The following is a 14,441-nucleotide window of genomic DNA, read 5'->3' as shown; positions in this document are numbered from 1 at the left end:
CGCTCCCTCTATCTCCTTGCTCTCTCCCTCGCTCTCTCCTCGCTCGCTCTCTCATCTCGCTCGCTCTCCCTCTCCTCGCTCTCTCCTCGCTCACTCTCTCTCTCCTCGCTCGCTCTCTCTCTCCTCACTCTCTCTCTCCTCGCTCTCTCTCTCCTCGCTCTCTCCTCACTCGCTCTCTCCTCGCTCGCTCTCTCCTCGCTCGCTCTCTCCTCGCTCGCTCTCTCCTCTCTCCTAGCTCGCTCTCTCTCCTTGCTCTCTCTCTCCCTCTACCTCCTCGCTCTCTCCCTCGCTCTCTCCTCACTTTCTCTCTCTCTCCTCGCTCGCTCTCACCCTCTCCCTCTCCTCACTCTCAACATTGTTCGACATACCAAGTCAGGAAACCGTTGACACCAGTGGTTTGAAATATCAAAACAGTATCTTTATTTCTTTTCCTGGTAGGTGGATGATGAAGAGTTATGTCCCAATGGAACTCTAACTACAGTACTCACTAGTCATCGTACAGAGGAGAAACAGCAATCACAAATAAAACGCTGTTATTCCATAACAAGGTGTGTGGTGTTTGTGATGTGTGTGGGTCAGTAACAGTCTACTATAACCTCGTCAGTGAGTGAGGTGTGTGTAGGGTTCAGGATGTCCTCCAGTAGAGAGAGGGGTGAGTTCCGGACATGGTCACTGCTCAGTGATAACACACTCTGTCTCTCCTCTAGACCCAACGACCACAGCACCTCACACACACTCTTCCCTGTCAACCTATCGCAGGCTTCAGAACCAGCCCTGTCTGTCCTATCAGAAACTCTGGTCCTGTTCAGCCTATCACAATTCACTTTCCTGGACTCTTTAACCCAACCAGATCCTATCTTCTCCTGTAACTTCCTCGTGACCGCCCGCTCCCAAACCTGACCCCTCAGGTCAAAAGTCACCTTGGCAACGGTAGCTGTGGCGTCGTCAGTTGTCATAGCAGCTTTCCCTAGCGACCGGGACACACACACCACGTCTCGTAGTCGTAGCAACAGGCTACAGGCTTTTAAAGCTACAGGTCTGTTACAACACCTCGCTCCGCCAACCGATACAGACCACACACTACAGATGTGTGTGTTGGGGGTGTGTGCGTGTCAGTTGTGGTGTGTGTTAGAAGGGGTGAGGGCTGGCTTGGCGTCACAGCGTAGGGTGTGTGTGAGGTCAGTGTGTGTTAGTAGGTTTGTCCCTCCAGAGCCACCGTAAGGGGGAGGAGCTGACCCCAGCTCTGACTCCTGGTGACCTGGAAGTGTTTCCTCCATCAGGAGCTCAACCAGTTCCAGGGTGTGAACTTTGACCTCCCAGTCCAGATCAGTGCTGCCCAGCGATAGGACAGAACGCAGCGAGGAGGAGGAGGAAGAAGAGGATGATGGGTGTGTCTTTAGCCAGTTGATGAAGAACTGGACCACAGCACGTCTGGGGAAGCCCTCTGAATCCTGAGACAGGATGTGTAGTAACTGACCCAGGGTCTGCTCCTGGAGGGAACACACACAGTAACAACAGTTAACTGTATAACAGTAACAACAACGTCTGGGGAAGCCCTCTGAATCCTGAGACAGGATGTGTAGTAACTGACCCAGGGTCTGCTCCTGGAGGGAACACACACAGTAACAACAGTTAACTGTATAACAGTAACAACAACGTCTGGGGAAGCCCTCTGAATCCTGAGACAGGATGTGTAGTAACTGACCCAGGGTCTGCTCCTGGAGGGAACACACACAGTAACAACAGTTAACTGTATAACAGTAACAACAACGTCTGGGGAAGCCCTCTGAATCCTGAGACAGGATGTGTAGTAACTGACCCAGGGTCTGCTCCTGGAGGGAACACACACAGTAACAACAGTTAACTGTATAACAGAAATACAATCATCATGATGAACACTAAAATATGGACCATTTGTTACAACAGTAAACACCCTCACCACAACAACCTCAACAACAACCTCAACACCATAACAACAACCTCAAAACACAACACACCACACCTCAACACAACAACCTCACAACACACCTCAACACAACACAACCTCAACATACCTCACCTCAACACAACACACCTCAACACACCTCACCTCAACATACCTCAACACACCTCACCTCAACATACCTCAACACACCTCACCTCAACATACCTCAACACACCTCACCTCAACATACCTCAACACAAGAGATTTCGGCCTTTTAGAACCTGTGTCTCTGGTGTGAAAGACAAACCCCCTACACATGGTGCCAATAGGGTGAACCTACTTGTAACGTGAGTCATATAGCGAGGATCGCCACAGTATAATAGTTTTGAAATGACAGTCACAGGGACCAGGGTTTGAATCCCAGTCAGCGTACCCCCCCTCCCCCTCCTAAACTACTACACTGGTACCAGGTGTTGGACAGAACCATTGGAGGCGTACCCCCCCTCCCCCTCCTAAACTACTACACTGGTACCAGGTGTTGGACAGAACCATTGGAGGCGTACCCCCCCTCCCCCTCCTAAACTACTACACTGGTACCAGGTGTTGGACAGAACCATTGGAGGCGTACCCCCCCTCCCCCTCCTAAACTACTACACTGGTACCAGGTGTTGGACAGAACCATTGGAGGCGTACCCCCCCTCCCCCTCCTAAACTACTACACTGGTACCAGGTGTTGGACAGAACCATTGGAGGCGTACCCCCCCTCCCCCTCCTAAACTACTACACTGGTACCAGGTGTTGGACAGAACCATTGGAGGCGTACCCCCCCTCCCCCTCCTAAACTACTACACTGGTACCAGGTGTTGGACAGAACCATTGGAGGCGTACCCCCCCCTCCCCCTCCTAAACTACTACACTGGTACCAGGTGTTGGACAGAACCATTGGAGGCGTACCCCCCCTCCCCCTCCTAAACTACTACACTGGTACCAGGTGTTGGACAGAACCATTGGAGGCGTACTCCCCCCTCCCCCTCCTAAACTACTACACTGGTACCAGGTGTTGGACAGAACCATTGGAAGCATGTCCCAGCCCAGTTTTAGTCACAGTGCATTTTTCAGAGGCATAGATCTATGATTGTTCATAATTGATGTGCTAAAATATATAGCAGAAGAGCTATTGTTAATGAACTTCTTCAGCTTCTAGTGTATTCTATATTTACCACATATCCACTCCCATACAATATGTTTTGACAGCTGAAGCAAGCTCACGGGGGCAGCAGGTAGCTTAGTGGTTAGAGCGTTGGACTAATAACCGAAAGGTTGCTAGATCGAATCCCCGAGCCGACAAGGTAAAAATCTGTCGTTCTGCCTCTGAACAAGGCAGTATAGGGGGTCTATAAAATCCAATCGATTTTCTCCTCAAATTATGTTTTCTCGGTTTGATTTTTCCAGGTACTTTTGTATAAAAGTACCAAAATAATGTATGTTATAAGTCCAGAAAAATGCTTTAACCACATCAGAAGACCACTTTTGAGGTCTGGGGGGGGAAAAACAGCTGTTTCATGAGGTGTTGATTGTTGTAAACTGTAAGGTATCCCTTGATGGTATTTTGTTAGTTCAACATTATTCATGGTTGTATCCTAGGACCTACAGTATGTACATATATATATATATATATATATTACACCACAAGGGTAATGCTAATGAGCTATGTGACATATACAACAACCATCATAGAGAACTAACTGAAATATTATTGTTATAATTATTATCTCAGAGTAGACAGACCAGGGAAACCTCTAAATAAATGCATGACAGCCAGACAAGCCAGTGAATGAATCAAACAGACTTGTATATGAATGGAGAGGAAATGAGCGGACTTTGTGATCTGTGAGGTAAGTAACAACATATCAAGCAGATTACACACTTTGCTATTTCAGAAAACATAGCAACGTTTAAGACATGGATTTCATGATGTTGAAACGGTAACAAAAGTCGTTTGAAGTAATGTTTTCATCTTATTAGCTAAACCAAACTATTTGAAGCAGTGAAATTGTTGAGGAAATCAGCTTTGTTTACACAGCGGGGATGAAAAGAATGTCATTTTGAAATTCGAAGCGTTAGGTCGTCACACCGTTGATATAGCAACGGCCGCTAATAGCTTATCAAATCCCACTGCGACACGTAGAGGACGACACTTTTTGTCAAGTGGACGTTATTTACCCCATAATGACAAAGTGAAAACATGTTTTCTAGATTTCTTTGCAAATTCTTTGAAAATGAAATACAGAAATATGTCATTTACATAAGTATTCACACCCCTGAGTCAATACATGTTCGAATCACCTTTTGCAGTGATTACAGCTTTGAGTCTTTCTGGGTGAGTCTCTCTAAGAGCTTTGCACACCTGGATTGTACAACATTTACCCATTATTCTTTTCAAAATTCTTCAAGCTCTGTCAAATTGTTTGTTGATCATTGCTAGACAACCATTTTCAGGTCTTGAAATAGATTTTGAAGCAGATTTAAGTCAAATCTATCTAAGCCACTCGGGAGCATTCACTGTCTTCTTGGTAAACAACTCCAGTGCAGATTTGGCCTTGTGTTTTAGGTTATTGTCCTGCTGAAAGGTGAATTCATCTCCCAGTGTCTGGTGGAAAGCAGACTGAACCAGCTTTTCCTCTAGGATTTTGCCTGTGCTTAGCTCCATTCTGTTTATTTTTTATCCTGAAAAACTCCCCAGTCCTTAACGACTGCAAGCATACCCATAACATGTTGCAGCCACCACTATGCTTGAAAATATGGAGGGTGGTACTCAGTAATGTGTTGAACTGGATTTGCCCCAAACGTAACACTTTGTATTCAGAACAAAAAGGGACTTGCTTTGCCACATTTTTTGCCTTGTTGCAAACAGGATGCATGTTTTGGAATATATATATATATATATATATATTATGTACAGACTTCCTTCTTTTCACTCTGTCATTAAGGTTACTATTGTGGCGTAACTACAATGATGTTGATCCATCCTCAGTTTTCTCCCATCACATGCAACTTATTAAACATATTTTGACTCCTGAACTTATTTAGGCTTGCCATAACAAAAGGCATTTCATTTTTTATTTAACCTTTATTTAACTAGGCAATATCTGACAGTACACAGTATATCTGACAGTACACAGTATATCTCTGAAGGCTCAGTACACAGTATATCTGACCATGGATTGGACAGTCCTCTCTGAAGGCTCAGTACACAGTATATCTGACAGTACACAGTATATCTGACAGTACACAGTATATCTGACCATGGATTGGACAGTCCTCTCTGAAGGCTCAGTACACAGTATATCTGACAGTACACAGTATACCTGACAGTACACAGTATATCTCTGAAGTCTCAGTATACAGTATATCTGACCATGGATTGGACAGTCCTCTCTGAAGGCTCAGTACACAGTATATCTGACAGTACACAGTATATCTGACCATGGATTGGACAGTCCTCTCTGAAGGCTCAGTACACAGTATATCTGACAGTACACGGTATATCTGACAGTACACAGTATATCTGACCATGGATTGGACAGTCCTCTCTGAAGGCTCAGTACACAGTATATCTGACAGTACACAGTATATCTGACCATGGAAGTGTTGACTCCAGACTGACTAGTATCATCCACGTGTCCCATCAACTCTCTGTCCACTAGAGTATCAACACAAAGACGACAGCTGCTATTTTGTCCTTTTACTGTTTGCGATTCACTAATTATTATTTTTGATTCGATTCACTGCGATTGAACCGAATTCCAACTACTACAATGGTGAATCGAATCATTTGATTCGTCAAAATGTATTGTTTAAAAGATTAGATTTATACGAATTAAACAAATCTTAATAAAAAAAAAAGAATATATGTATGTATGTATGTATGTATGTATGTATGTATGTATGTATGTATATTGAGAAATGTGAAGCGGGGCATCCGTTATACAGTAAATGAAATGTGTAGGTCAGAGTCTCACCTGTGTCTGGTTCCCTGGCTCCCCCTGCTGGTCACTGAGTGGTAGAGTCCTGGCCAGGGCAGAGATGGCACTAGCCCTCACATAGCTCTCCTGATCACACAGCGCCTCCAGCAGGATAGGAGTGACCGTGCAGCTTAACGCCTCACACAGCTGGCCGAGGAACTCTAGAGTGGAGTCTAGAACCTCCCAACGCACATCACACACACGCTTCTTTAGCACGGGAAGGAGGTCTGTTACAACACACACACACACGCTTCTTTAGCACGGGAAGGAGGTCTGTTACAACACACACACACACACACACACGCTTCTTTAGCACGGGAAGGAGGTCTGTTACAACACACACACGCTTCTTTAGCACGGGAAGGAGGTCTGTTACAACATACACACACACACACGCTTCTTTAGCACGGGAAGGAGGTCTGTTACAACACACACACACTTCTTTAGCACAGGAAGGAGGTCTGTTACAACACACACACACACACGCTTCTTTAGCACAGGAAAGAGGTCTGTTACAACACACACACACACGCTTCTTTAGCACGGGAAGGAGGTCTGTTACAACACACACACACACACACACACTTCTTTAGCACGGGAAGGAGGTCTGTTACAACACACACACACACACACACACACGCTTCTTTAGCACGGGAAGGAGGTCTGTTACAACACACACAGGAAAAAACATCAGTATAAATATCTGTTAAGCAACATCTGACCAGATATATTGATGTTGACTCCCTGCACCTTCAGTGACCAGATATATTGATGTTGACTCCCTGTACCTTCAGTGACCAGATATATTGATGTTGACTCCCTGTACCTTCAGTGACCAGATATATTGATGTTGACTCCCTGTATCTTCAGTGACCAGATATATTGATGTTGACTCCCTGTACCTTCAGTGACCAGATATATTGATGTTGACTCCCTGCACCTTCAGTGACCAGATATATTGATGTTGACTCCCTGCACCTTCAGTGACCAGATATATTGATGTTGACTCCCTGTACCTTCAGTGACCAGATATATTGATGTTGACTCCCTGTACCTTCAGTGACCAGATATATTGATGTTGACTCCCTGTACCTTCAGTGACCAGATATATTGACTCCCTGTACCTTCAGTGACCAGATATATTGACTCCCTGTACCTTCAGTGACCAGATATATTGATGTTGACTCCCTGTACCTTCAGTGACCAGATATATTGATGTTGACTCCCTGTACCTTCAGTGACCAGATATATTGACTCCCTGTACCTTCAGTGACCAGATATATTGACTCCCTGTACCTTCAGTGACCAGATATATTGACTCCCTGTACCTTCAGTGACCAGATATATTGATGTTGACTCCCTGTACCTTCAGTGACCAGATATATTGATGTTGACTCCCTGTACCTTCAGTGACCAGATATATTGACTCCCTGTACCTTCAGTGACCAGATATATTGACTCCCTGTACCTTCAGTGACCAGATATATTGACTCCCTGTACCTTCAGTGACCAGATATATTGACTCCCTGTACCTTCAGTGACCAGATATATTGACTCCCTGTACCTTCAGTGACCAGATATATTGACTCCCTGTACATTCATTGACCAGATATATTGATGTTTGATTGGTTCTCTCTGTACCTTCATTGACCAGATCAGCCAGTGAGGAAGACTCTGCAGACACACGAAGCCACCTCAACATGGCCTGGTAGTTCTTCTGGAGCACCTGAACACAGGAGACAGTACGAAAGAAGGAGCACACACACAGTGGTCATTAATCAACTAGGAAACTAGCCAGCGGAAGAGAAACCAAACTGAGTTAGATGTTGTGGTTGGCTGTTTGTAAGGTGCGTCTCACGGTGGGTTCTGTAGGTTCTGCACTAGAACATGGAACACCTCCACCACCCGTTCCACAGCTCCTAAAACAACAACGCTTTTTTAAAAATGTATTATTTACACTTTTAAACATGATTGTATTCCTGAACACGCTCCCAGAGTCTGGATTCTCACCAGGGCAGGTGCTAAGGCTAGCCAGGGAGTCTAGGCCACACCTCTGGACCTTGCTGCAGCCAATCAGGTTGGTGGATGCTTTGCTACAGCCAATAGCAGCCTTGCTCTCGGGTGAGGGGGAGTGGCCGTTACAGATCCTCAGGAGTGACACCACAGCAAGGATGACAGCGGCAGATGACTCCTGAGAGAGACAGAGACAGAGAGAAAGACAGAGTGACAAAAAGAGTGAGAGAAAGAGTGAGTGACAGAGAGAACGACAGAGTGACAGAGAGAGAGAGAGAGAGAGAGAGAGAGAGAGAGAGAGAGAGAGAGAGAGAGAGAGAGAGAGAGATTGAAGGACCATATGAAAAAGAGGGGGGTTTGTCCAGCCGCCCCCAAATTCAGGTAGTAACAATTGTAAATCCCTCTACTGCTATGGAATATGCTATCCGGCTCAAAGGGCCAGAAAAAAGGTTTTGTACACAATGACAAACACACAGAGCGGTGGAGGAGGATAGTCTCTTACCATGTCTGTTGTGTAGGGAGCACTGGACACAGAGACGCAGAGCAGAGAGATACAGGAGGGTTTGTGATTGAGATGATCCCGCAGGAGAGAGAGAGAGAGAGAGAGCTACGACCCTCCGTCTGTCTGTCCTGGTCAGTGTCAGTCTGTCTGTGGTCCTCATCAGTCTGTCTGTGGTCTTCATCAGTCTGTCTGTAGTCGGTCTGTTGATCAGTATGTCTGTGGTCAGTCTGTCCATCAGTGTGTCTGTTGTCTTCATCAGTGTGTCTGTGGTCAGTCTGTCCATCAGTGTGTCTGTGGTCAGTCTGTCTATCAGTGTGTCTGTTGTCTTAATCAGTGTGTCTGTGGTCAGTCTGTCTATCAGTATGTCTGTGGTCAGTCTGTCCATCAGTGTGTCTGTGGTCAGTCTGTCCATCAGTGTGTCTGTTGTCTTCATCAGTGTGTCTGTGGTCAGTCTGTCCATCAGTGTGTCTGTGGTCAGTCTGTCCATCAGTGTGTCTGTGGTCAGTCTGTCCATCAGTGTGTCTGTGGTCAGTCTGTCCATCAGTGTGTCTGTGGTCAGTCTGTCCATCAGTGTGTCTGTGGTCAGTCTGTCCATCAGTGTGTCTGTGGTCAGTCTGTCTATCAGTGTGTCTGTGGTCAGTCTGTCCATCAGTGTGTCTGTGGTCAGTCTGTCCATCAGTGTGTCTGTGGTCAGTCTGTCCATCAGTGTGTCTGTGGTCAGTCTGTTGATCAGACACACTGATGGACATTAAAATCCAGACAGAAAATATTTACGCAAGAAGCAACCTATTATCACACAGTCGAACTCTGTTCATTGTGCCAGTCCAGCAGAGTTACTCCAGTAACCATCTGTAGAGGTCCCAGTAGAACAGCTACGCCCTTCTGTCTGAGGCCTGAAACAATACCCAGTTAGTCAGTCAGCTACGCCCTTCTGTCTGAGGCCTGAAACAATACCCAGTTAGTCAGTCAGCTACGCCCTTCTGTCTGAGGCCTGAAACAATACCCAGTTAGTCAGTCAGCTACGCCCTTCTGTCTGAGGCCTGAAACAATACCCAGTTAGTCAGTCAGCTACGCCCTTCTGTCTGAGGCCTGAAACAATACCCAGTTAGTCAGTCAGCTACGCCCTTCTGTCTGAGGCCTGAAACAATACCCAGTTAGTCAGTCAGCTACGCCCTTCTGTCTGAGGCCTGGAGGACTGAAACAATACCCAGTTAGTCAGTCAGCTACGCCCTTCTGTCTGAGGCCTGGAGGACTGAAACAATACCCAGTTAGTCAGTCAGCTACGCCCTTCTGTCTGAGGCCTGAAACAATACCCAGTTAGTCAGTCAGCTACGCCCTTCTGTCTGAGGCCTGGAGGACTGAAACAATACCCAGTTAGTCAGTCAGCTACGCCCTTCTGTCTGAGGCCTGGAGGACTGAAACAATACCCAGTTAGTCAGTCAGCTACGACCTTCTGTCTGAGGCCTGGAGGACTGAAACAATACCCAGTTAGTCAGTCAGCTACGCTGGCCACGGAATAGTGTGTGTCTGTTACCAGGTCTCCGGATGGAGGGTGGCGGCGGCACACAGCGCAGCGTCAGAGGGATTCTGGGTGTTCAACATGGACGCCATCAGAGAGACGAGTCTGGAGTCTCACGGACCGGACCTGCAAAACCAAACTTGACAATCTTATTGAACAATCTTACGTTAAATGTTCATATTACAAGGTGTGTGTGTGTGTGTGTGTGTGTGTGTGTGTGTGTAGGACTGAGTGAGGACAGAGAGAGGGAGACTAATCTTATTGCACAAGTCCATGTAGTCCCTCCCCGTTTCAGTGATTTTTTCCCCTAATTTTTAGTACTAAATAAACAGCACGTTGACGTAGCAACCTGGTTACCTTGGAAACATAAGCGATGTTCAGAATCAACCACCGCCATAATTCCGTAAAATTACCAAACACACCTGTATGTAGCCAGTAGGACGTCCATTAGAGGCTGTGTGACTGCTCTGCGGCCTTCTAGGACCAACCCCTCCAGAGGCCTCAGGACTCGCCTGATCACCCTGCCCCGGAGAGGAGCTTCCAGCTTGGGGAGAGTCAGGGCCAGCAGCCTCAGCCCCTGGAGCACCTGGTGACACATCATAACAATAGAAGACCATTAGAAACACCTTTATAAAATATCCTTATTAAGGGTTCGCAGCGTGAAACCTGTTGTTATTCTCATAAATCTATATATTTTGTTGACATGGACAAGTAACTCAAGCATAGATTGTTCACTTGGCACACAGAAACTAGAGGCCTTAGGTCCTCGCGAGCAGCACAGCGGTTTAAGGCAATGCATCCGCAGTGCTAGAGGCATCACTACAGATCCGGGTTCGATCCCAGGCTGTGTCGCAGCCGGCCGCGACCGGGAGACCCATGAGGCGGCGCACAATTGGCCCAGTTGTCGTCCGGGTTAGGGGAGGATTTGACCGGCCAGGACGTCCTTGTCCCATCGCGCTCTAGCGACTCCTTGTGCCGGCCGGGAGCCAGGTGTACGGTGTTTCCTCTGACATATGGGTGCGGCTGGCTTCCGGGTTAAGAGAGCAGTGTGTCAAGTAGCAGTGTGGCTAGGTTGGGTCGTGTTTCAGAGGACGCACGGCTCTCGACCTTCGCCTCTCCCGAGTCCATACGGGAGTTGCAGGGATGGGACAAGACTAACTACCAATTGGATACCATGAAATTGGGGAGAAAAAGGGGTACAAAATGTAAATAACTAGGAGGTCATGAGTAACATGGTAAAAAATAATGTCACAGATTGGCCTACAGGTGGCGCTGTAACAGAGTACTCAAAAACAACAAAAATACTATTTTTATAGCAATATGTCCACATTTATCTATATGCCAACAGTGATCAACAACATCTCATTTATCATAACTATTACAGATAACAAATCCTAAAATCCTAACATCCCTACTGCCTCTGATCTGGTGGACTCACTAAACAGAGAACATCCCTGGTCATCCCTACTGCCTCTGATCTGGTGGACCCACTAAACAGAGAACATCCCTGGTCATCCCTACTGCCTCTGATCTGGTGGACCCACTAAACAGAGAACATCCCTGGTCATCCCTACTGCCTCTGATCTGGCGGACTCACTAAACAGAGAACATCCCTGGTCATCCCTACTGCCTCTGATCTGGCGGACTCACTAAACAGAGAACATCCCTGGTCATCCCTACTGCCTCTGATCTGGTGGACTCACTAAACAGAGGACATCCCTGGTCATCCCTACTGCCTCTGATCTGGTGGACCCACTAAACAGAGAACATCCCTGGTCATCCCTACTGCCTCTGATCTGGTGGACCCACTAAACAGAGAACATCCCTGGTCATCCCTACTGCCTCTGATCTGGCGGACTCACTAAACAGAGAACATCCCTGGTCATCCCTACTGCCTCTGATCTGGTGGACCCACTAAACAGAGAACATCCCTGGTCATCCCTACTGCCTCTGATCTGGCGGACTCACTAAACAGAGAACATCCCTGGTCATCCCTACTGCCTCTGATCTGGTGGACCCACTAAACAGAGAACATCCCTGGTCATCCCTACTGCCTCTGATCTGGTGGACCCACTAAACAGAGAACATCCCTGGTCATCCCTACTGCCTCTGATCTGGTGGACTCACTAAACAGAGAACATCCCTGGTCATCCCTACTGCCTCTGATCTGGTGGACCCACTAAACAGAGAACATCCCTGGTCATCCCTACTGCCTCTGATCTGGTGGACTCACTAAACAGAGGACATCCCTGGTCATCCCTACTGCCTCTGATCTGGTGGACTCACTAAACAGAGGACATCCCTGGTCATCCCTACTGCCTCTGATCTGGAGGACTCACTAAACAGAGAACATCCCTGGTCATCCCTACTGCCTCTGATCTGGTGGACTCACTAAACAGAGGACATCCCTGGTCATCCCTACTGCCTCTGATCTGGTGGACCCACTAAACAGAGAACATCCCTGGTCATCCCTACTGCCTCTGATCTGGAGGACCCACTAAACAGAGAACATCCCTGGTCATCCCTACTGCCTCTGATCTGGTGGACCCACTAAACAGAGAACATCCCTGGTCATCCCTACTGCCTCTGATCTGGAGGACCCACTAAACAGAGAACATCCCTGGTCATCCCTACTGCCTCTGATCTGGTGGACCCACTAAACAGAGAACATCCCTGGTCATCCCTACTGCCTCTGATCTGGTGGACTCACTAAACAGAGAACATCCCTGGTCATCCCTACTGCCTCTGATCTGGTGGACTCACTAAACAGAGAACATCCCTGGTCATCCCTACTGCCTCTGATCTGGTGGACTCACTAAACAGAGAACATCCCTGGTCCTGGTCATCCCTACTGCCTCTGATCTGGTGGACCCACTAAACAGAGAACATCCCTGGTCATCCCTACTGCCTCTGATCTGGCGGACTCACTAAACAGAGAACATCCCTGGTCATCCCTACTGCCTCTGATCTGGCGGACTCACTAAACAGAGAACATCCCTGGTCATCCCTACTGCCTCTGATCTGGTGGACTCACTAAACAGAGAACATCCCTGGTCATCCCTACTGCCTCTGATCTGGCGGACTCACTAAACAGAGAACATCCCTGGTCATCCCTACTGCCTCTGATCTGGTGGACTCACTAAACAGAGAACATCCCTGGTCATCCCTACTGCCTCTGATCTGGTGGACTCACTAAACAGAGAACATCCCTGGTCATCCCTACTGCCTCTGATCTGGTGGACTCACTAAACAGAGAACATCCCTGGTCATCCCCATCCCTACTGCCTCTGATCTGGCGGACTCACTAAACAGAGAACATCCCTGGTCATCCCTACTGCCTCTGATCTGGTGGACTCACTAAACAGAGAACATCCCTGGTCATCCCTACTGCCTCTGATCTGGTGGACTCACTAAACAGAGAACATCCCTGGTCATCCCTACTGCCTCTGATCTGGTGGACTCACTAAACAGAGAACATCCCTGGTCATCCCTACTGCTTCTGATCTGGAGGACTCACTAAACAGAGAACATCCCTGGTCATCCCTACTGCCTCTGATCTGGCGGACCCACTAAACAGAGAACATCCCTGGTCATCCCTACTGCCTTTGATCTGGCGGACTCACTAAACAGAGAACATCCCTGGTCATCCCTACTGCCTCTGATCTGGTGGACTCACTAAACAGAGAACATCCCTGGTCATCCCTACTGCCTCTGATCTGGCGGACTCACTAAACAGAGAACATCCCTGGTCATCCCTACTGCCTCTGATCTGGTGGACCCACTAAACAGAGAACATCCCTGGTCATCCCTACTGTCTCTGATCTGGTGGACTCACTAAACAGAGAACATCCCTGGTCATCCCTACTGCTTCTGATCTGGAGGACCCACTAAACAGAGAACATCCCTGGTCATCCCTACTGCCTCTGATCTGGAGGACCCACTAAACAGAGAACATCCCTGGTCATCCCTACTGCCTCTGATCTGGTGGACCCACTAAACAGAGAACATCCCTGGTCATCCCTACTGCCTCTGATCTGGTGGACTCACTAAACATACACGCTTCATCTGTAAATTATGTCTGAGTGTTGGCGTGTGCCCCCTGGCTATCCGTAAATAAAAACAAGAAAAGGGTTTGACTAATAATATGGACATTTAAATGATTTATATACAGTATGACACAGTGTGGTACTTCTCCACCCCTGGTGATTCTCATCACGTCAGGAACAGTTCTTCTAAGAAGTGATCATTTGAAACGAGGCTCAACAAGTTAAAATACATTTTTCAGGGTTACAAAACAAAACCTGTCTTCTTTTTGATATACAGACGTTTGATTGAGTTTATTATGGCTTATATTTATTATTCCTTGGAATGTTCTACATGGAACAACAAATAGTTTCACAGTATTTAAAAAAAAAGTTATCTTTAGTTAAAGACAGAGTCCATCCCTACCATGATGAA

General features: G+C 47.2%; 1 protein-coding gene across 5 annotated transcripts in view; it reads right to left on the bottom strand.

Moving 5' to 3' along the window:
* Positions 1-396: 396 nt before the first annotated feature.
* The window catches only part of LOC123725388 (integrator complex assembly factor BRAT1), a 53,849-nt gene continuing 39,804 nt past the window's right edge, over positions 397-14,441 (bottom strand). Inside the window, exons 4-11 of one of the 5 annotated variants that reach the window (XM_082958516.1) lie at positions 10,406-10,569; positions 9,999-10,109; positions 8,465-9,357; positions 7,960-8,140; positions 7,808-7,868; positions 7,591-7,675; positions 5,947-6,176; positions 397-1,832 (exon numbers count right to left, since the gene is read on the bottom strand). In XM_082958516.1, the coding sequence (XP_082814642.1) occupies positions 10,097-10,109; positions 10,406-10,569 (177 nt within the window). In that variant the 3' untranslated portion in view covers positions 397-1,832; positions 5,947-6,176; positions 7,591-7,675; ... (2 more) ...; positions 8,465-9,357; positions 9,999-10,096. Of the gene's footprint in view, positions 1,833-5,946; positions 6,177-7,590; positions 7,676-7,807; positions 7,869-7,959; positions 8,141-8,464; positions 10,110-10,405; positions 10,570-14,441 lie in introns of those variants that run through there. The other 4 variants (XM_082958515.1, XM_082958514.1, XM_082958513.1 and 1 more) reach the window with 4 other exon arrangements.

This window comes from Salmo salar, chromosome 12, assembly GCF_965601325.2.
Source record: "Salmo salar chromosome 12, fSalSal1, whole genome shotgun sequence".
Classification (NCBI taxonomy): Eukaryota; Metazoa; Chordata; class Actinopteri; order Salmoniformes; family Salmonidae; genus Salmo; species Salmo salar.
Note: the sequence above shows the minus strand (reverse complement) of the source record. Positions and strands in the feature narration are given on the sequence as shown.